At 41.3% G+C, this 23282-nt stretch overlaps 2 protein-coding genes across 7 annotated transcripts in view; both read left to right on the top strand.

Annotated features, from left to right (window-relative positions):
- LOC310959232 (adenylate cyclase 9) overlaps positions 1-15410 on the top strand; it is a 34779-nt gene extending 19369 nt beyond the window's left edge. For all 3 annotated transcript variants that reach the window (XM_083930518.1, XM_083930517.1, XM_083930516.1), the window contains exons 3-11: positions 5356-5528; positions 8398-8508; positions 9426-9682; positions 9836-9938; positions 10593-10801; positions 12492-12651; positions 12875-13017; positions 13209-13232; positions 13432-15410. In XM_083930518.1, coding sequence (XP_083786644.1) covers positions 5356-5528; positions 8398-8508; positions 9426-9682; positions 9836-9938; positions 10593-10801; positions 12492-12651; positions 12875-13017; positions 13209-13232; positions 13432-14740 — 2489 coding nt within the window. In that variant the 3' untranslated portion in view covers positions 14741-15410. The remainder of the gene's footprint in view (positions 1-5355; positions 5529-8397; positions 8509-9425; positions 9683-9835; positions 9939-10592; positions 10802-12491; positions 12652-12874; positions 13018-13208; positions 13233-13431) is intronic.
- A 4256-nt stretch (positions 15411-19666) lies between these two features.
- crebbpb (CREB binding lysine acetyltransferase b) overlaps positions 19667-23282 on the top strand; it is a 50870-nt gene continuing 47254 nt past the window's right edge. For all 4 annotated transcript variants that reach the window (XM_083930976.1, XM_083930975.1, XM_083930974.1 and 1 more), the window contains exon 1: positions 19667-20493. In XM_083930976.1, coding sequence (XP_083787102.1) covers positions 20409-20493 — 85 coding nt within the window. In that variant the 5' untranslated portion in view covers positions 19667-20408. The remainder of the gene's footprint in view (positions 20494-23282) is intronic.

Genomic DNA, 23282 nt, shown 5'->3' with positions numbered 1-23282 from the left:
ACACTCATTCTAGCCTCTACTTCTTTCTAAGAACGGTCTTTCTCTTCTTGATTGTTCCCAAGATCTCTGCAATCTTCATGCCGCAGTAATGAAGTCCTCCTAAACAGCCTGTCATGGACAGGTTTCCTTCTGTTCCTCCTGCCCTCTTTCCCCCCAGACAGGGACACGATGTACAGGGACAGTGGAGAGAGAAAGAGGGGGCTGCTGGCTGCCTGGCAGTGCCAACTGGCACAGAGAGCGGCCCAGTCTCTGTGCCACCTGCTCCACTGCCCTCCTTCTCCGATACCTGGCCCTGGAAGGCAAACCTGTCATTGTCAAAGATAAGGCTTGTGTGCGTGCTGATCCAAGCATATCTGCCAGCTCTGCTTCCCTCGCCGTTGCCCTCTGCTGCTTTTAGTAAACTTCCCTGGGACAGCAGCATTTGCTGTTAAGTCCCACTTGAGTTGCAAATGGAATTTGTAAGCAAAGGTGTTGCTATGAGATAAACAACCAAAAAGTTTAATATTTATAGCTACTGTATCTGTAGCATTCATGTGCTTTTTTTAAACACAATTTATCCATTCTACCCTGCTTCAGTTGTGTATCTCAAGGGTAGATTTTTTTATTTGAATAACAATTTTCCCCTCCATCCTTTATTCCCTCTTTTAGTGTACGTTGTTGTAAACTGACTTCAAGCGAACACCTGAACGTTTCCGATACCAGAATCTTGTCCCGTTGCCTACAGATTTTGCCTTCATATGCAGATACCAGTTCATAGTGATTAGATGGAGGGTTATATTGTCAGTGTCTGAAACAACCACTGGAGTCAAATCATATGTGTTGCATCCACCTTTCTGTGTTTGAATGGCACACTGAACCTCTGCACCGAGCTCCTGTTAGCATCATGCAAAGAGGTATTCAGGGACAGCCTTTGTCCCAGAGGAGCTTGGACGGGCTATGAGGAGTGGAGGTGATGTTGTTATTTGGTTGCAAAGTGCTTTTCTCATACCACTGTCCGCTGTCCTGAACAAAAGGGCTTGGAGAGGGAGTTAATGTGACTGGGCTCTCATGGGGAAAAGGTTATCTACTTTTCTCTTTCAGTCGATAGCACAGGATAGCGCACTTCAAGTTCCATAATGACTCGAGGCTTCCACTAATAATGGTCTTCAGTTGGCCCAAGGTCATCAGAGATGGTGAGAGGCAGACACACGCACATGTACCTGTACCACAGATCATCCAACAGATGTGCACAGACTGACAGATGGATAGTCACAGACAGACAGACAGACAGACACACACACACACACACAGACACACTCAGCTGGAAAGAAACAAGCAATATCAACTATGAAGTCTCCAGTACAACACCGCAATTTCATCTAGCCTCGTGAGACCATCCTGATCTCACAAGCTCCATTGTATTTTACCCGCAGATCAGTCGTAGAACGGAGAAAATTTGGAGCTGTTTGCCAAGTGAACGTCAGCGTTGGTTTCAAGGCATGCAAATCTGACCTGATCTAGACACATTTTCAGACAGCGGTAGCCCTAATTCTTTTAGCCGCTTGCTTTTTTCCTCTTTGCTCCTTCTGCTGGAATATGGAGCGGGCACCTGATATCATATAACCCCTTATACATACAAACACACACAAACAACATGTGATGCATCTTTGTGAGCCACCGCAGTTGATTTATCTTGCTCAGGACTCAGGAAGTGATTCCCTGAAACAAGCTGTCTGACCACAAGATGTGATCAATCTAACATACAGCCACATTAACCTCTAAGGAGCCATCGATTCTTGTCTGTAAACATGAACCACATTTCTCTGCTTTTTGGTCTGACAGAAGAGCAATCAAGGTATCAGATTTATTTTGGTATTGGAGGGCAGCTCCTCTCCTGTCATCTCCCTTTCAGTTTGCCATTGTTTCCTGCACTTTTGATAGTTTCATTTCTGAGTTTTGACCCTCTTTTTTTCCTCTTGTGTTCCACATCTTATGCAGTTTTGCATTCATATCTGGCATCTTATTTGTAAGTATCTGTTATGAGTGTGTTTTTTTAAGAATATTCGTTCATTATTGTTTCATCCACTGTCAAATGTTCTCTGCCCTCTCTGCCTGTCACACTGTCTGTATGTTATGTGTTGCTGCGCTTATTATCTAGCTTGAAACACTTAATTATCTTTAATATGATGTACCAGCATTGGGGAATGGAGGCTGAATGGTCTAGTGGTTTCTGTTTAGGTGGATTTGGCTCTCTCCCCATCTTATACAGTTGTATTATTACTCAGCATGCACCATTGCTTTTACAACGGATATAGGATTTGCATTAATCGTGACTCTAATATATTAATAAATAATGCCGCGTGACTCATACTTAAGTAGCTTGGTGTGTTTCAGCCCAAAACTTACATGACTGTCTCTTATTTATTCATCTTTTAGAAGTGAACAGTCACACCTAAGCAAATCTCCACTCACAGTCATGAGGAAAATGAGAAATTGATTGACATTTCATTTAAAGGTCCCATAATATGTTTATTTTCAGGTTCACATAGATATTCTGGCTTTCTACTAGAAAATGTTTACATGTTTTAATGTAAAAAAAATTACATTATTTTGCTCATACAGTCTGTCTGAATATACCTTTATTCATTCTCTGTCTGAAACGCTCCATTTTAGCGCCTGTCTCTTTAAGCCCCCTACCAAAAAAGCCCAGTCTGCTCTGATTGGTCAGAGTTTCCAGGACTTTGGCATCTGCACTCTCAACCCGTCTGCACCATCACTGTAGCCAGCGACTGGTAGTGTCTAGATTTGCGAAATTCTGGCAAGATGGTTATGCATTAACCCCAAATGGTTAAGATATAACCCTATATTCTGATCAGGAAGCCAAAGAGTATAACTTTAAAACTAGGGTTACCATTTATAAACGACCCCGGAACTGTTGCGGCTCTATATATAGTTGTATAGTTTATCTGTGACATCACAACTGTACAGAAGTCCTGACGGCTCGTTTAAAGGCACAGTTTCTGAATATTGGCTCTGTGCATTTTCCTGTGGATTGAGCCTTTTGATACTTTCACAGTATTTATATAGCACCTTGACCTGCTTTAAAAATCTCACATTTTACAATATAGGACCTTTAAAGATATATTTACCTGTAGTACTTTGAGAAAACACTGGTGATGGAAACATAAAAAGAAAAGAGTAACCGAGAGGGAGGGGTGTTGTTGACCCACCAGCAGAAGCAGAAGTTGCTGTATGTCCCAGTGGGAGGCAGGGAAAGATTTGATTAGCAAACTAATGAAATCAGTCTACGGTGTGTGTGTGTGTGTGTGTGTGTGTGTGTGTGTGTGTGTGTGTGTGTGTGTGTGTGTGTGTGTGTGTGTGTGTGTGTGTGTGTGTGTGTGTGTGTGTGTGTGTGTGTGTGTGTGTGTGTGTGTGTGTGTGTGTGTGTGTGTGTGTCTTTGACACACAGTCACACTCACACATTCTCATCCTAAGAGGCAGTCAAAAACTCCCCACAGTTTCCTGCTGCCGCTTCCTACTGCTATGTCATTCTGCATCACTGGTGCAGGGAATTAGTTCTTTGTTACCGCTCTTTACCGCCTTCATTTCCCATCCATGAGTCCTCGTCCACCTGGTGATCGACCTAGCTCCAGTGAAGCCCTCCATCTACACCTCCATCGGCTCGCTCTGTGTGTATGTTTGACTGGGTGTGTAGGTGGCTGGAGTGGGTGCCTTTTTTCTTTTTGAGAGTGTCTCATATCTGCACTTGTATTTACATTTTTCTTTTTTTTTCTGCTTCTTAAGCTTATCTCAGTATTTGTGTAATATATATTACACAAATACATTGCAAATGCGTCTGTGTACCCTTGTTTCATGTGTGGTCTGTGTGTTGGTGTGTCAGAGAGTGCAGCCCCAGGGTGGTGAGGCAGTGGCAGGCCTGTCTGAAGTACTTAGGGCAGACAATGCTCAGAGCCCAGTTGAATTATGTGGCTAAGCACACGATCACAGGTACTTACCTATGCTCCTGACACACGCACACGCACACGCACACGCACACACACACACACACACACACACACACACACACACACACACACACACACACACACACACACACACACACACACACACACACACACACACACACACACACACACACACACACACACACACACACACACACAGCTATCTGTTACTGTTAGTTTCCACAACACAATGCTATAGCTGTGTGCATTTCTCTGTGGATGGAGCGTTTTTATACTTTCACTGTATTTTTTATTGCACCTCGACTTGGTTTATAATCAAAAAAAGACATAGAAATCTCCCTTTTTACAATATCGGACCTTTAAACTATTAAAAGGATTTATTTTGGAGCGGCCGGTGGCTGAGTGGTTAGAGCAGTCTCCCCATGTAAAGAGGCTGAAGGTCCTCGAGACAGCGGCCGTTTGCTGCACGTCTCCCCCTCTCTCACCTCATTTCCTGACTGTCCTATACAATAAAAGGCAAAATAAATCTTTAAAAAAAAAAGAAATTTCCACATTGCCATGTTCTGTCATTGTTTTGGGCAAACTGGTCAGTTTTGTTGGCTGAATTTTGGCTGAAGGTTGCACAAATACTCACACATACCTTGTATGACTGATGGAAATGGTAACATGCTGATAGAATTTGGAGAACGCAGGTGTTCAAATATTTGGCCCTGTGCTGTTATTTCTGAAACTGTTACAGTCTTATGGTCGTGAAGACCTCACACGCTTGAACTCCGCACAGAGATGCGCGTGCACATGCACCTGTGGGATTTATATATGAAAGAGTAATTATCTCATTACAGAGAAACTAGATCGGGAATGATATATGAGAAGATTTCAGTGCTTCTATACAGGAATTCTTCCGAAGGCAATTTGGAAAAAAGTGGGACGAAGGAGGGTGCAAAAGAAACACACTTAGCCAAAATGCATCTGTGGAGCTAGAAAGAAGTGTTGGCTGTTTGTGTGGTGGTGTTTGTTTCTCACTTTCTGTCTGAGAATGGAGAGAAAAAAATTTCAAACCCTGCACAAATGCATCACCCATCATGTATATGTTTATGGAAGCGAGAATGACTCATGCGTGCATGACCTTGGCTTCTTCAAATGGGAGAAATTGATATTCTCTGCTTCTTCTCCCTCTCTTGATCCTACTTTTCATGCGAGAACCTGCTAATATAATTCACTGAGGGAGTTCATTCAGCAAGGGTACTGAGCCTCTGCTGAATCCTAAAAAATGCTGCAACCACTGCACAGGCACGACTAAACCCAACTCAGACCTGTTTCAGTTTCATCTGAGAGGAAAAAAACGATCTGCCAGTGACATTCTCCTCTTTCGCTGTTTCTTTCTCTCCAGGCCTGAAGACCTACCTGATCTCTGGCAGGAAGGTGGAGCCTCAGTCTCTCTGTAGCTGCTCTCAGTTGGGGTTGGCAGGGCCTGAGCATGCAGATCCTCGGTGCCCCTCTTCCAGAGTGCACACACCTGACGTAGCTCCTTCAGCCAGTCCTCTGCCTCCGGATAGTGCTAAGGTGAGCGCACATTATATCTGAGAAAATTATAAGAAACATTAGCGGTGTTGTTTTGGAACTAAGTATATTTCTGGGATCATTTTCCAGTGCACTTCAATATTGCCTGAGGAAGAACACTGAGCTGCATGATCTTCTGCAGCCTCTTTGATGTTAGAAGCTTAAATACACATTATAATTTTTTGCATCCAAGAAGCTTCCTTTTGTCTCCAGTCGGGGAAATGGAAAAAAAAAACGTCCTTCACCCCTGTCATTTCTATGCTTCTGAATGACATGGCGATAACCTTGGGCACCCTGCGTCTTTGTTGATTATCCTTTTCACTTTTGGTCCCTGTATGCATGGACTCCCACGCATGCCTCCATTTGTGTAGCATCTCAGTCCTCATTAAATCCTTAATAATAAGAATCTGAGGACAAAACAATGAAATCCTATTAAATAGGCTTTCAGCAGGCAGTCTACATAATCACTGACCCATCATCATGTTCTGCTCTTCAATCCAGAACATATCCGTCCACTGTGTCCTCGTTAACTCTGCCTTCAAGGGAAATGTCTCATTTGATTCCAAATTGTACCACTAGGTCATCAAAACTTTGCAACACATTATTCCATAATAATTACCCTCAAAACCCTGCACCAATGAGCCTTAAATTCACCCAAATTAATCCTCCTTTCTCCGTTCACATGTGCAAGCCATGATCCCTAAGCAGGTCTTCTAGATCTCTGCCAGCCCAGGTGGAGGAGGGAGGGATGCGTGGGTGGTTGGAAGAGCGGGAAGAGGATGATGTGAGACAGGAGAATCAGTGGGGTACCTCTGTATGGTAATGAGCTCAAGCAGGGAGATGGAAGGTTCTTCTCAATTCTTTCTGCGCTCAGCTGACAACTACTCCATTAACAGCTTTTCATCTTCTAGCGTGGATCTCACAAAAATACAGAGATGGCTCACACTGAACGAGCACACTCTCAAAAAATTTCAAAAAGGCTTAATCGCATTTGAATGTGTGAAAGGATTCCCAGGGCATGTTTAATGTAGCATACAGGTATACAGTGTGTGCTACCTCCTATAGGTCTACATTATGTAGCACAGATGATATCCTAATATCAAGTATTTCATTTTGTTTAGAATTCAGATTATAACTTATAACTCTGGTGAATATTATGATGTTTCTTCTTTCTGTGCAAAAGTTATAATGGGATACGAATTATTTCAGACTATGTTGACCCTGCAGTAAAATGTATCCCCTCTCTAAATAGTTCACAGATGATATCCTCGTATCAAGTATTTTTTTTCATATATAAATCACATCAAAATTAACAACTCTGGTGAATATGGAGAAGTTTCGCCCTTTTCTTTTAAAACTTATAGTGGGATACAAATTATTTCAGACTATTTTAAATGGTAAATGGACTTGTACTTATATAGCGCCTTTCTAGTCTTCTGACTACTCATGGCGCTTTCACACTACTTGTCACATTGACCCATTCACACAGACATTCACACAGATGGCAGTGGACATACCATCTAATCTAACCATTCACACCACATTTATCCACATTTACACACCCATGCGCAGCACAGGGAGCAATTCGGGGTTCAGTGTCTTGCTCAAGGACACTTCGACATGCGGACTGGGGAAGCTGGGGATCAAACCGCCGATCTCTCAATTGGAGGACGACCCACTCTAACACTGAGCCACAGGCGCCCCATGCCATAAAATGTATCCCCCCCTCTAAAATGCACAAATTCTGTCCAACTAGCAAGTATTTTATTTTATATATAATTCCTATAATAATTAATAACACTGGTGAATATTACGATGTTTCATCTTTTTATTTTAGACTATTATACTACTGATCAAATATGTTTTTAGAAACATATTTGAGTTACCGTTTAGATGTAAAATGAGAAAGTTGCCATAAGAAGCAGACAGACAGAGAGAGGTAGAGATGCAGACTTTTTCACAGATCTGTCTCATTTCTCAAGTTACCAACTACAGCTTTAACCACACTATTTAATTACTAGTGTGCTATTTTTGTTATGCAACAAGGATAATTATTCTTCACACGTCCCGCTTTTTAACCATATATAACCATCAATATGGTTATTTTTCAAGGTAGTACAGATGAAGAACCTTATTTAGTTATTGCAAGAAATACAAGAGTAAGTGACCAGGAAGTCACATGTGCATATAGTGTTTGATGTTTCTACATTATTTAAGGTTTTAATACCAAACAAAAATCCATCATATCCAAATCTTACCCTATCATTATCCTAGTGATTATTTTGCAGACAAACCTAAACCCTAAATAGCCGTCATTTCCGTCACTTGTGTGTGTGTGACAGGGGTGAAAGCCGTTTTTTGTACGTCATGGTCATTCATAGCACACCATCACTGCAGCTACTCAGACGTACACACACTTTCCATTCTGTTTGAAGAAGACGAGTGGAATGAAATTAAAGACCTTGAGCCTGTGTAGACCTCCTCTGTGCCTCTTGTTTACTCTCCATTTCCTTTGCCGTTTCTCAGTGACTGCTGCTGCTCCTGTTAACGTTGTCCTCATTGACATAAATAATATGAAGCCAATAAGAATTTGTAGGATGACGGTAAGTCTAGTCACAGCATCCCTAGTTTGTGTCTAAATGACGCTACGCTGTTGAGATCGCTACTGATGCATGTTTTTTGTCCTCTCTCTTTTGACATTTTGTTCTTTCCCAAGACTCTCGATCTCGATCTCAGCCATCCTTTCATGTTTTTTCTGCTCACATGCTTCCTTCAATCTGCATCTGTCAGTGTATTAATTCACTTACTTCTTTCCTGCCCCCATATGCCATCACCCTCTATACGCTCCCCCCCAATCTCTACCTCCCTGCAGTCTCCTTGTTTATCCTGCAGCGTGGTCCTGGTTCCAGGGGAGGGTCAGGTTCTGGAGGAAGGAGCGGTGCAGAATGGCTGCCATGATGACCATAAGACCAACATCAGCAAGGTTAGCCTGAAGCAAACAGGTTATACTTTAAACTGTTTATCAAACATGATAAATGTTTGACTTTTCTCAGTTGTAAAAAGGAGTTTGACACTATTAATGGGGACAAATGCCCGTTTTCAAGTTCTTAATGGTATTTTCGGTTCTATACGAACATGTTTGTTATGGCCCCAGCTGTATTGTGAATTGTGAATGTATTGTGTTTAGTTTTGCAATGTTGTAATGTTCACTCTTTTTTTTTTAAATTGTTTCTCTTTATATGCCTGTATCTACCCTCTGTCTGAAATGCTCGGTTTTAGCGTCTATTTCTTTAAGCCTCCCTCTCAAAAAAGCCCAGTTTGCTCTGATCGGTCAGTGTTTCCGGATCTTCCCTCAGGGGAATGACTGTAGCGACATTGTGGCAGCACTTTCTGCCTATATATAGTATAACTGTGACATCATAACCATACAGAAGTCCTAACGGGTCGTTTGAAGGCTAAGTCTCTGGATACGGGCTGTGTGCATTTCTCTGTGGATTGAGTGTTTCAACACAGTTTTTATAAAGCACCTCGACCAGCTTTATAAAAAAGACAAAAAATCTCACATTTTTCCAATATGGGACCTTTAATATGTATGTCCAGTCTAGTGTATTTGATGTAGTTCTTTCTCCATCAAATATTGGGGCATGGCAAACCAACTCTACATTTACTCCGGCCCAGCAGCAAAAAGAAGCACTTAAAAATAGTTCAAAGATATAGAACTCAATAAATCCCAGAAAAATGTGCCACAGACATGTATTTAAATTGATGGGACTGTGGCACACTTTTTAACTTTGTATTTCATACTCAGACTACTGACCTATTTCCAAAGCAAAGATCCATCATTACAGCTTCTTTTTTTTTGGAAATTCAGGTCCTCTCTCCCCTCTCTCTTCACCCTAGGACTCTTCAAATCTGAAGTGTTCCCCAGCGGTTTCTGCAGGGCGCAGCCCCAAGGCTCTAAACGGCCTGCTCAGTCCTCAGCTAGAAGCCTTGAACAACAGCCAGACGTCACTGTGTGAGATGCTGCAGGAGAAGGAAAAGAAGACGTGGAGTGGAGGAGCCATGGGCATGGACCACTCGGCACTCATCCCTCTACGCTCCAAGAACTTCAGAGAGAGGAGTGATGCTCACTTTGTGGACGTTATTAAAGAGGACAGGTTTGAATGACCTAGAGATAAATGTATTAAATGAATCTCTAACATTTCAACATAATGTACAGTTGGCCAGGAAGTCAATCTCAGCTAGTTGATTGTGACATAAAATCCCAATTGAACACCCTTTGAACTGACTTTCCTCTGTGCCTGTGACAGCCTTATGAAGGACTACTTCTACAGACCTCCCATAAACAAGCTGAGCCTCACCTTCCTGGAGGAGAGCCTAGAGTCTGCTTACCGGATAAGCTACCAGGAGGAGGTGTGTGTGTGTGTGTGTGTGTGTGTGTGTGTGTGTGTGTGTGTGTGTGTGTGTGTGTGTGTGTGTGTGTGTGTGTGTGTGTGTGTGTGTGTGTGTGTGTGTGTGTGTGTGTGTGTGTGTGTGTGTGTGTGTGTGTGTGTGTGTGTGTGCACGCGGCATAATGGTGCCTGTATGCCTGCGTGCTTAATGAGTGTACTTGCATGTGTGTGTGTCTGTTTATTTTCGACATTATCCATGATTCATGTGAGCTTTGCATAGTTGTCTCTTTAGACTATGAGTTTTACAACTGTCAGAAAACTAGTGTATTTTTGTGATCTCAGTCATCCCACCTCTGCTGTCTCCACCTGAGAGCATTTACTTGTGTTTGTCCATGTCTTTCTGCCTGTTTAAAAAAATGTCTGGGAAGTCTGTTACCTCTGTGTTATTATGCCCAGACTGGTCAAGACTGCGGCAAAGAGAAATCACTGCAGGACCTTAAAAGTAGTTTTGTGTTAGTTTGTGATGCCCTCTGCTGTTGTAACGTTGAAAGTGCATCCTCACTCTCTGTTGCTACATTGTGTAGTCTAGAGCCTGCGTCATTGACATGGGGGATTGGGATAGCTTTCATCACTTAAGTCTTGAATTGTTTTTCCTCCCTTTCTCTTTTCCTCCCAGGTGGAGACCCAAGCAGCGGTGCAGACTTTTGCCAGTCCAACATTCAGTTCTTTTCTGGACATGTTGCTGTGCTGTTTGGTGTTTCTGGCTCTCTCACTCGCCTGTTTCCTTCGACCGCTCGTCTCCCAGCAGAGTTTGTCCACACCAGCACTAGTTCTGATGGCTGTATTCACCCTGTTGGAGGCTCTGGCTCTGCTGTTTGCTATACGGTGAGATACTGAATATACTGAATAACTACAGGCCCATGGACTGCATCTATCCTGCGAGGCAATTTCAGAAGACCCCCCATAGGATTTATTGTTACATATGATCCTGCAAATATATGTTTTTCCTGATTTAATATGTTAGTATTTTAATTTAGAGTATTCATTTAATTTAAAGGCAAATTCCCAACTTATAAGTTGGCTCTTTCCTTCACATTTGACTTTGTTAGCAAGCTCCTCTTAATTGACGCCAAAATGCCAATTACTCACTCTAAAAGAAGGGAGGCTGAGAAACTGATACAGTGGATAAATGAACTGGGAAGGTTGTTGTTTACATGAAGGCTAACTGGATTATCTTTACATGCTTGAAGTCAACTACAATTAGAAATTGTTTTTATATGACATTGTGTTAGGACTATTTATGTTTTTTTTAATTACTGTTAATACTTACATTCAGTTAATCTGAGATGTCTTATTTCAAATCTGTTATTATAGATATCCTCTTTTTGTATATGATTTTTTAATTTGATTTTCTTTATTTTCTTGTCCTGCACACAAAGTGCCCAAACATCGTGGGTTAGACAAGAAACTGAAAGTACTGTTGCAGTGTTTCATTTCTCTCCCAGGCTTGGCAGATAAAATCTGCTACAAAAAAAAGGTTCCCTTCCTAAAGCACAATTCAAGCTTTTTACAGTCGTCCAACCAAAAAATGTCGACATACGGAGCTTATTCACAGAAATGTGCACCCCGTTGTAGACAGAACAGTAAAACAAGAAATTACCCCCACTCTCAATTTTACCTAGCTCACACAACAAACAAAGTCTGTCATAAGCATTACACTTATCATTGTCTGTGGCTAATTAGTAGTTTTCTTATTACAGTGTATGTATTAATATGTATGTTTTGAAAAATAGTGGTGTCTTGTATCCCCATGCTTGTTGGACCAGATGTTTGGCATTAAAAAAAATCCATTTGAACTATTAATTGTATTTATATAGCCCAGTATCACAGATTTGCATCAAGGGGCTTTATAATCTGTACAGCAAACGAGCCATCTGCCCTTTTCAGCACTTGATTCAATTAAGGAAATACAAAAAAAACTCAATCTAAATCTAAGAGCAGCTTAGGTCCCTCTCCCAGTGTGGATAGACATGCAATGATATGCAATAGATACATTTCCACGATAATCATGTGGCTATATTGTTGATGGGCATGTGCTTTCTACTTTCTAAAGGGAAAATAGAGTGGGCAATTTGTTGGTAAGTGGTAAAGTGGACTGTAAGTATAATCAAAATTTATTCAGACAGTTGGAAAGCAAAGAGAGAAAGATGAACACAGGAGGTTCGCGCGGATACTTATTTGGCTATGAGGGGAAACTGAGGCAGGTTGCATTAGAAATAAGTGACCTGAAGCGAAATGTTCCCAGACACATTTTCAACATTTGTCACTCAAACAATGGGCCCTGATATTATATCAGCATCCATGTATAAAAAAAATATGGTCTTGATCCTTGCTTTGTGTTTATGTACTGCGAGGCTCTGTGACAATCATGTCTGGAATCAGTTTATTATTCAGGTTGCGATGGGGTCAAAGACTCAAAGAGACTCAAGTATCAGATAAACACTTCATAGATAATATCTCTAATAGATCATAATAATCTCCCCATCAATCGAAGTTTATTGTTTTTCCTCTTCAGTATGGCTTTCTACTTGGACAGTGTGTTGAACTGCACTCGGCTGCTGATGACGGCGATTTCCGGCTGGATAGCGCGTCACTTCATAGGAGCCGTCCTGGTGTCCCTGCCCGCTGTGGCTGTCTTCTCTCATGTCACCTGTGACATGCATCTCTCCATCCAGGTGGAATTGAAGTTTCATATTTGGTCTATGCTTAGAAATGAATCACAGGACTGTTGATGGCTGTCTTTATAGCAGTAAAGCATCTCACCTGTAGGGCTGCTATGATCATAAAATGTTCATATCTGACATTGTATTCGGCATGTGTCCTTTAATGGTACAATATGTTAATATTGCTTAGCCAGTGGGATTTATGTGATAATCTTATGTCTCGGATTTTCCCCAGTTCACCATGTTCATCTGCTGTGCTGCCATCATAGCTATCATTCAGTACTCTAACTTCTGCCAACTCAGCTACTGGATGCGTTCAGTTCTTGCAACTTTGGTGGGACTCACACTGCTTGCCTTGCTCTTCAGCTCTCCCTGCAGGTATTACATTCTTATAAGGAAATAACAGATTTGAAAAATGTGATATAATCATATTGTGTGTTCAATAAAAATGTGGAAATAATGCAATGACACTGGGTTACTTGTTGAAATTTCAAGAAAAGAGCATTTGGATAGGACTGGACATGCACTTGATGCTTTAATTAATGCTATATGTGTTTCATCCCTTCCAGTGTTGCTAAGAGTCTGTTTTACTGGTAAGTACAATAATCATTGTTAGCATCGTTAGTGTAATAGTTTTCACTTTTGTGTGTTCCCTGCGTGATGCAAAATTGAAATTTTGGTGAGGTGCGAGCAACTTATGTCAACTAACTACAGCTGTAGAAGCTGCAAATTCATTTTGATATTTTACTTTTTTCCTGCATTTCTTTCTCTTTCCCTCCTTCTCTCTATCAGGTCAGATGGCCAGAGCAACAGCTCCATCGTCATGTCTGACAGTCCACCAGACCCAGTCCCACAGGACCTGCTGGGCCCAGAGGCCTGTGTGGCCTTTTTTCTGGTCCTTCTCCTCATCTGGTTCCTCAACCGTGAATTTGAGGTCAGTCACCGCCTGCATTACCATGGCAACGTGGAGGCTGATCAACACCGCATCAAGATCCAGAACATGAGGGACCAGGCCGACTGGCTGCTTCGCAATATCATCCCCATCCATGTGGCCGAGCAGCTGAAGGTCACCCAGAGCTACTCCAAGAACCATGATAATGTGGGTGTAATATTTGCCAGTATTGTTAACTTCAGTGAGTTTTATGAGGAAAGCTACGAAGGAGGCAAGGAGTGCTATCGTGTCCTCAACGAGCTAATTGGAGACTTTGATGAGCTGTTACGTAAGCCTGTCTTCTCAAATATGGAAAAGATCAAGACCATCGGTGCCACGTACATGGCGGCAGCAGGACTCAATGCACAGCAGTGTGCGGATGCGGCGCATCCTCATGCCCACCTACGCGCTCTTTTCGAATTTGCACTTGAAATGATGTGTGTGGTGGACGACTTCAACAAGAACATGCTGGGCTTTGGCTTCAAGCTTCGCATTGGATTCAACCACGGGCCTCTAACAGCGGGTGTGATTGGCACCACTAAGCTTCTGTACGATATCTGGGGCGACACAGTTAACATCGCCAGTCGCATGGATACGACAGGTGTGGAGTGTCGAGTCCAGGTCAGCGAGGAGAGCTATTGTGTACTCAGTGCCATGGATTATGAGTTTGATTATCGTGGCACAGTTAACGTCAAAGGCAAAGGTCAGATGAAGACCTTCCTTTACCCGAAGAGCAGTGATAGTGGCCCTGTTCCTCAGTACCAACTGTCAGTCTCACCAGAGATCCGGGCACAGGTGGATGGTAGCATTGGGCGCTCGCCCACTGACGAAATCGCCAGCATGGTGCCCACAACCAGCATAAATGCAAGCAGTACCAATACTATGATACCCAGTGCCAGCGCTGTTTCCTCTACTACCACAGGGCTTAGTCATGGGAAAGAGGCGGACAGCCGTGAAAGACGTCCCTCTGCAGAGATCTCTCATGCCAGGCGATCTACATCTCACCTAGAAGGACCTCCTTCTTCTGCAAATAACAAACAGCTCATCATCTCATCCTTGGTCCAGCAAAGTACACCCCAAAATTCCACAAAAATGTCCCAGAAAGACATCAAGCAGGACAAATATGATGATGATTATGACAGCAATGCTGGAGAGTTAACTAGACTTTAAAAATTTGCTACAATGGCGCTTTCCTCATAAATCCTCTACCCTTTAAGCTCTTGTTCCTGCTGGTTGGCATTTGTAGAATTCCTGTTAATTTGGTCCTACCTCGGGTAGAATCAAAAAGAAAGACCCACAGTTAGTGTTAGGCAAGAACAAATTGAGGAAATGGGAAGATGTGATGGCTGACTCTGAACCTTTTCTTGCCTGCTACAGATCCCATCATCTCCCATTAACTTACTTGATTATCTGTACACCTTTAATCTTAATAATTTCTTTCATATGTCTTTTAAGTGCCTTTAGAGTAGAATAATGTGTAGACTACGCCTTTTTGAGTAAGGGAAGAATAAAATAAAGGGAAAACTGTAAATAAGCAGACTTTTTGGTAAAACTGCTTTGCTTTTGTTACAATTTTACTTTGTAAACTATGCTTTGCTATGATATTTGGCCTTTCATTAAAGAAAAGCTCACCTTACATACGGAAAGTGCTACAACATGAGGAGAATCAAAATGAAGTGAAGAGAAACAAGATGTTTCTCCAAGATAAGTATTAGTAAAATCTGCACTAGAAAGCAACAGAGCCTGTTTCCATGTTTTTCATGAGAACCAGAAAACTCTTCAATAAAGGCACAGCAGAGACTAATCAATACTGGCTAAGGGCAGATGGGGCCGAGCTGTGTGTCATGTGAGTGAGTGAGTGAGTGAGTGAGTGAGTGAGTGAGTGAGTGAGTGAGTGAGTGAGTGAGTGAGTGAGTGAGTGAGTGTGTGTGTGTGTGTGTGTGTGTGTGTGTGTGTGTGTGTGTGTGTGTGTGTGTGTGTGTGTGTGTGTGTGTGTGTGTGTGTGTGTGTGTGTGTGTGTGTGTGTGTGTGTGTGTGTGTGTGTGTGTGTGTGTGTGTGTGTGTGCGCGTGTGTGCGCGCGCGCGCGTGTGTGTGTGTGTGTGTGTGTGTGGGTGGGTGGGGGGGGGGGTGGTAACAAGATCATGTAGGGTTTAATGAAAGGTGCCTGTGAGCTACTCGACTGATTTGGTGAAACTGCAAGATGATGACAAACGATTTAGGAACTCGGTCGGGAAGAAAAAAGAATCTGCTGATGTGGCAGCTTTTTTCTCTGGCCTGGGTTAAGATATTTGCATTGCCTCAGTACTGAAGCATGATGGTCTCAACTTCATTTAATCAGCATGCTTGCAACAACAGCATCATAGATGAGGTTAACTCTTATTAGTGTTTGCCCTCCCCCATAATCCTTCTGGCTCTTATGGGAACCCAGGCTGTGTTAAGTGTCGATGAGTATTTAAATGATCCTACAAGGCACTGCTGTACCTGTAGAGTATCTTGACTGTAGATCGATTAGAGGACACAAAAGCCTAGGTTTCGCTATGGATTACACTGTGTTAGTTGATAGTGCTTTATGGATAATCAAAGTGGAATGTCACAAAAACTAAATGTGTTTTATTGTATTTATTGTTACACAAAACTTGAACTGTTCATGCAAAGCTCCCTTCTCTAGTTTCTATTATTTGAAAAACACTAGATGGAAACAGCTGGATGCCTTGGCCGCTTCCTACTTTCAATGGCATGAAACATAAAGGGATAGTTAGGATCTTTTTTTGTAAGGTTGTACGAGGTACATTCGCAGTGTATTACCTACAGTAGATGGCGGTCGGCACACTTATTGTGTGACTTGTGACTTGTTTTAAAGGGATAGGTTGGAGTCGCACAGTAACACAAACAAACTTACCGATCGAGGAAGCATAGGTAACATGTTAACGCAATTTACGAGTGCCACAGAGTGAAACATATTTTAGACACTAAAAAAAATCTATTTCAGTTTAAGTGTATCCTATATTTACAATATTTTCACTGCTTTACCTTGCTGTCAGACGGCCCTTTCCTACAGGGAACTGAAGCGTTATCTGTGCTCTCATTAAAGCCACCAGACTCCTTTGACACAAAAAGTAATTTTACCTCGCAGAACACGCTCGTCTACCGCTGCCTCGATCAGTTAGTTTGTTTATGTTATTGTGTGATATTGGTAAATCCAAACTAACCATTTAAAACACCAAAGTCACACGATAAGCATTCCAACCACCATCAACTTAAGGTAATACCGTACACTACACTATGGAGAAGTATCTCATCCCACTTCAATAACTCTGAACTATCCCTTTAATGTTATAACATTGTAAATGCAAAGGCAGTGCAACAACTGTATTTTGTATTATTCTCTAGGTGTTTACTCTTTCTTTTGTACGTCATTGATTTCACACTATTATGTCAGATGAGTAAGGCAATCAAACTGATTAAACTGTACATCTCTGTTGCTGTTACATTTTCTCTTGGTCACTGTTTCTTAGCAAAAAGGATTGTGTGCTCAGAGGCAAAAGACAAAGTTTTACCATGAAATCCACTTTAGTGTCTTATGTTTGATGTTTAAATACCTGCAACACCTGGACTTCAATTTACCATTTCATAATTAGTACTTTGAAGTAATACAGCCAACAAGACTAGTATTTCAGAAAAACAAGGAACCAATTTGCCTTCTTTTATTATAAAATAATTTATTCCAACTGCCACATTTAACATTTAATGGCTTGTTTGCTTAAGTGTGAAGATAGGATAGCTCGTGCCTTTCCACTTTGAACTTGATTTTCCTTACTTTTGTCACTGTCTGCTCTCAGTTGCTGAATACTTTTTATGGTATATAAAGCTTATGGTATGTAAAATGTTCACTGTTTAATGCTTAAATCATGTTAAATTTTGATGAGGTTTTCTAAGGTCATGACATTTGAGCAGTGCCTTTTCTTAATATTTACAATTAAATGTATTAACATACCAAGCACATTCAACATTAATTGGCCTAATGGCAATTTTTTTAATTCCTTTCTATTTGACCATCCATTGTGTACTGTATTGCTCAAATGGAGTTGTTTTTGAAATGCAATAATTGGTTTGAAAGGGGAAATTACATTATTTCGCTTATGAGCACACAACCCTTGTACCTTGCACAAGATTTGTGTTTGTTATACTATGATAAAGGGACACTTGGCATAATTATTGTTTTTATCTGTGGTTAAGTGCTCAATAGAGGTCATTCTTGAGTGGCAGGTAAAGTGTATAAGCTACATTTATTTTGTTTTGTTCTTAGTTATTTTTATAAACTCTTTTGAATTATGTGTTTTTAGGAACTTCTTTCTGAATTCTGTATTAGTATCGTGTTTGGGACAAACCGAAACAATAAGATAGGGGCGTCAACTTGCAGTTTTTGTTTGTTTTTTTCTCCAGAAGTTTCCCTCCTTTATTTCACTACAAACAGGAGCTCCAATATTGATTTGGTTGGATTTGTCGAGATGAAGTGACATTCTGACGCACCAGGATGGCACCCTGAATTTTGAAGCCAAAGAGTGTTATTGCCACCTCTTGGAGTTCCTTTGTATATCTTCTCTTTATTTTGCAGGTTTTGTCGTGCACGTTCAAGGAAAGTCATTTATATATATATACGTACACTGTTAAAACACATTTGCACAAGGCGCTCACTTTTTATGTAAAGTATGCCTTTATACTGTATAGTATCTGAGCATTTTCTATTATTTATATAAGCGCATGTACTAGTGTTCAATAGTCTTAAGAACTGGGTCATTTTAACAATGTTGGAATAATACTTGTGTGTTCTGTTTGCCTGCATGTGTGTAAAAAAATGTATGAGTGTTTGTCAAACTGTGTGGTCGTGTGTGTTTTGAAAGGGATGCTCTTACCATCTCAAAAAGTACAACATGCTAGGACAGTAAAGCTACAATCGATACAGACGTCCTTTTTTTCCTTTAAATTTAAGTTTAAACTAGCCAAATAAAATGAGCGAGACACTGTAGATGTCTGCAGGTAGGCAGTATTTTAGTAGCCTGCTACAGTCAAGTTTAAGGAATTGTTGCTTTCATTGGAAATGTTTTTGTATATAGCACGCTAATAGGTATGCAAGTGGAGGTTAAAAGTGAATAAAGTCAGTGGCTGAGAAATGTTGTCTTATTGATTTATAGCTTGTACACTATATTCGCTTCTGTACACATTCTCAAGTAATGTTGTGAAGGAGCCAACATTTTAGAGGTACTTACTTACGTTACATAATAATAGTTGATCTGAATCTACAATATGAAGTTAAGGGAGAAGTACTCAAATTCTTTACTTCAGTAAGTAAAAGTATCAATACCACAAACTATACTTGAGTAAAAGTACAACAATACCATTAGAGAAACGTAAAGTATCAAATGTTTAAGTGCTCATTATGCAGAATGGACAGAATCTTACATTATTTTACATTTTAGCAATATTGGTAATAATTAGGTTGTAAACAGCACTTTAATGGTGTATTTGTACAGCGTGGGGACATTTTAAACTACGTTATATGTATACTACTAAGTAGTTTAATGTATAGCAGTGGCACACATTTTTTCAAGCTGATTGTGTTTTGTATGAAATATTTTTTTTTTAATCATATAACTGTCGGATAAATTAATATTTCCCTCTGAAAAATCGCTTAATGGAGTACCTTTAAATTGTACTTGTAAGTAGTTACTTTCCACAACCACTGGTAATAAAATAAATATAAAGGAACTGTTGGAATTGAACTATTTCTATTTTCCCTAAAGTGAGTATTTAATATTTGTACTATTGGCTGCTTTGTGTTTGTACAGTTTAAAGCTAAAGGTAGAACATAATAAGTTAAGTTTACATCTTTTGGGTTATTCCACCCCTAGAGGCAACTTCACGTACGTCCACATGACGCACGGTGGAGCACAGGTTTACGTCAGGGCGTCACAGCGCGACGCCTCCCCCTCCTCCCCCCTCAGTCTAGCTGGGAAGAAAAAAAAACTTTTTTTTTTTTGTATCAGAGGAATCAACAGCCGCCATCTTGACGCGGCTCAGAATCGGGATTTCGGGGGGAGCATTAATTTTAAAAACCGATCGGAGCTACCCAGACCCGGCTGAAACGGCTTTTTCCTGCAGAAAATCGAAGTGTTAGTCCTTCCGATGAGAATGAATGCAAACATGTGAGGATTACATGGGTTTTTATCGTCTCGAAAGCCCACTGTATATTTGATTTCCCTTTTAGAGAGCGCCGCTTCTCGCCGTATCTCCGTCCCGAGACGCTGTATTTACCGGGAGACAGCGACGACAAAAATAATCCACCTCATAGAAAATATTTTTTGAATTTTGCTCTTTTTATTTAAGCCCGAGATATATTTTATGGCTGCTCGTTTCGACTGCGAAAAAGATGATTCTGTACAGACGTGAAACCGGCGATCTGCGGAGAAAGGGATTTGCTTACGCCTTGTGTAATATTTTATGATTGATTTTTATTTATTTTTCTCCAACTGAAATAATTTTTGGACGTAATTATTGGGGATAATTATGTGGGTGTTGGGTGTTGGATTATCATGGGGTGATCTTCGGCGGCGAAGCGTGGCGCTGTTGCCTTTCTTTTGAACCCTTTTTCTCCAGGCAGCATTTCGCCAGTCTGCGAGTCAAGAAAAAAAAAACTGTTAAATTGTCTCCTTTTTACGCGCAACGCTAGGAAAAGTTACCCGTTATTACGAGCCAGAGGCTGGAAAGTTGGACTCTACTGTTATTTTCTTGCATCATCATCATCATCATCATCCATTCATAAAAAATCTGCCGACCAGGATGGCTGACAATCTGCTGGATGTCGGACCCCCCACTGCAAAGCGACCCAAGCTCAATTCACCTCTCTCAGTATCAGATGGCCCAGGTAAGGACGAGAAGACACGGTTTCTAATGCAATCTACTGACAATGATGATGCGCTAACTTTCAATAACATTTATATTTATTGAACCTGCAAACTGTGCAGTTTTGCATGCTTTTTGAATCGGAATGCATCAACCTAGGAAACGAGCTACGGTGAAGTAAACGCATCCGCCATATCAGTTGTACTGTGCGAAATATTACAGGAAAACTGCATATCGAGTCCCTGCAGGACTCTGTGGTTCAACCTACAGCTGATTGAAAAATGACATAAACCGTAATTAGTATAAAAAGTGCAGACTCATTGCCAATGATCACATGAGAATTCCTCAACACGGAGAGTATGCTCCCAAGTTTTCAGTCTGAAAGGGTTAAAAGTTAAAATTAAAAACAACTTAAAAGTGCTTACCCACCATATCATCTGAGACACAGGTGAGTAAAACGTTGGCAGTCTATCTGCAGGCGTTGCTTTCCTTTCTCTCTTTTGACACTTTTTGGACTGAGACGGTCCTGAGAAATCTCGTGGCACCTGTACATTTACAGGCCTGATATTATGATGACTTTTTGATCCCCTTAGAAAAAGTATTTTGCTTGCTTCCTACTCACCTGCACAGAGGAACACGCTGCCTCTTTATCCCTGGAGCTGGATTGAGTTTAGTGTCCTGCTCATTGCCTCTTCAGCAGTGTGCAGCACAAGCACTCGGACCTGTGTTGTCTGATTCAAAGACAATGTCTCACCACTAGGTCAGTCTGCCACTGAAGGCTAAGATGTTCTTTCATTCAACAAAATGCTTGAATGGTCAGGGTTAAAATGTATCTGGGAAAATATAATGGAACATTGCATGTGTGTTCGTACCCACATTTAACTTTTCTCTTCAGTGTTGCCAGGCATTCACCGATTGTGAAATTCTTGGCTGATAATGGCATGAAAATGCCAATTTTCACAAACATTTTCTGAAACCTAAATTAAATATAAATGTAAAGGTCATTGTAAACGCAACAAAATATAATGGACTGTAATGCTGCTTTTATCAAGATAAAATCTACGTCAATCTGCTGTGCCGTGACGCTCAAAGAGCAAGCATCCATAGTAATGTTAAGTCATGAATGTGTGTGGTCAGAATGTTGTAGATTTTGGAGGGTACAGTATAGGCTGCAAAATCATCCTTCCCGGTAGAGAATATTTGGTCTTCTAATGCAATCAACCCCTTTTAAAGGTGCGTTCAGACCAAGCACGAATGACGCGAATCGACTTACAACTCGATTGTTGTGGCGTGATGAGAAGCGATAGTCGGAAGCGACGCAAATGAAGCGTCTGGGGCTTCTGAAGCGATGCGAATAAAGTTAAAATATTGAACTTTTCAGGCGACATCGCGTCACAACATCCAATCAGTGAGGAGTTCAAGCCGACAAAGTTGCTTCCCTCATGGACTGTTTTTTAACATTCAGACCAAAATGGACGAGAAGATAATTGTAGCTGTGTGTGGGCACCCGGTGCTCTACGACACCACTGCCATCTTCTACCGGGACAAAATAAAAAACAGGGCGAGGCTTTGGTAAAGGTCAATATGGAGGTGGAAAATACCCCCCCCCCCCCCCCCCCGTGCGAGCGATGCGAATGAAAAGAAAGACATGAATAGTTGAAAAATGATCAAGCGGCGCAATACAAGCGTCTGAAACGATTGTATTCACATATTCACATCTATCGCGTCTGGTGTGAACGCACAGTAACTCAGTAATTTACTTATGGCAGTTTTTGCCGCTGATCTCTCTCTCCGCTGATCTCCGATGCGGTGTAATACTAACCTGACTCCGCCAGATGGATTGATTTGCATAATTCGCATTTGCTCTGCATATCCATCTGGGAACTCTCGTTTGGAGATCTTTTGGTAAGAGGCGGAAATACTGGTTGCTGTTTGGATAAATCATCCGTCTAAGACAACCTATTTTTGTGATAGACAGGCCAAAAAAACGAATCAGATAAACGAAGCGTATGACTTACTAACAGAGCGTCGAGGCAAAGTCAACAACATGTCGGTAACGGATATTTGCCGTTTGTGTAACATGAATTTCGATTGCTACGCTGATCTCATCTGCGGAAGCCAGCGTTGTTTACACTGAACAGTCGCTTCTCATTGCGTCAAACTTTGAGCCAAAACCAGCGCTTATTGGTTCATTCACTTGGGCAACCTTTTCGAAATTTCCCTGCCGCAAGTTTCCAGACTGATCTGCAAGGAAAAAACAATGGAGCTCGCAAGATCAGGATGGTCTCGCAAGGCTAGTGTCATACTCCCACACTGCCGACTTTGTATTTTCATTGCATTACATTTCAGCTGCAGTAGCAGCATACTTTGACGGGCTGTTGTCCGAGTCCGACTGCAAAAAAAAAAAACAACACACAAAAATCGGACATCTGTGCAATACACTTGGCCCGCCAGTAGACATGATATAGCTGAGCTAAGAAAAACTGCTGCCAGGGTCTGTGTCTTCACACATCCTGATGCACACAACTAATGGTGTCACTGCATTCTTCAAGCTGAGCACCACTTCTCTATGCTTATAAGATAAAAGTAAAATACTGTTTGTGTATTTATCGACCATCCAGTTTAGCGTCCATCCAGCAACATTACACTTCTTGGCATGCCCTAGTTGTGTATACTTTTGTTGATATTTGTGCAGTAGCTAGCAATGAACATTTGAAAAGCACGGTAACCAGAGTTTGGTCTTACTCCGGTTAAGTGAATCATCTGATTATTGCAGTTCTACTCTTATAGATAAGTGGGGATCGATGGTAA

The sequence above is a fragment of the Echiichthys vipera genome, assembly GCF_963691815.1.
Source record: "Echiichthys vipera genome assembly, chromosome: 17".
NCBI lineage: Eukaryota > Metazoa > Chordata > Actinopteri > Perciformes > Trachinidae > Echiichthys > Echiichthys vipera.
Note: the sequence above shows the minus strand (reverse complement) of the source record. Positions and strands in the feature narration are given on the sequence as shown.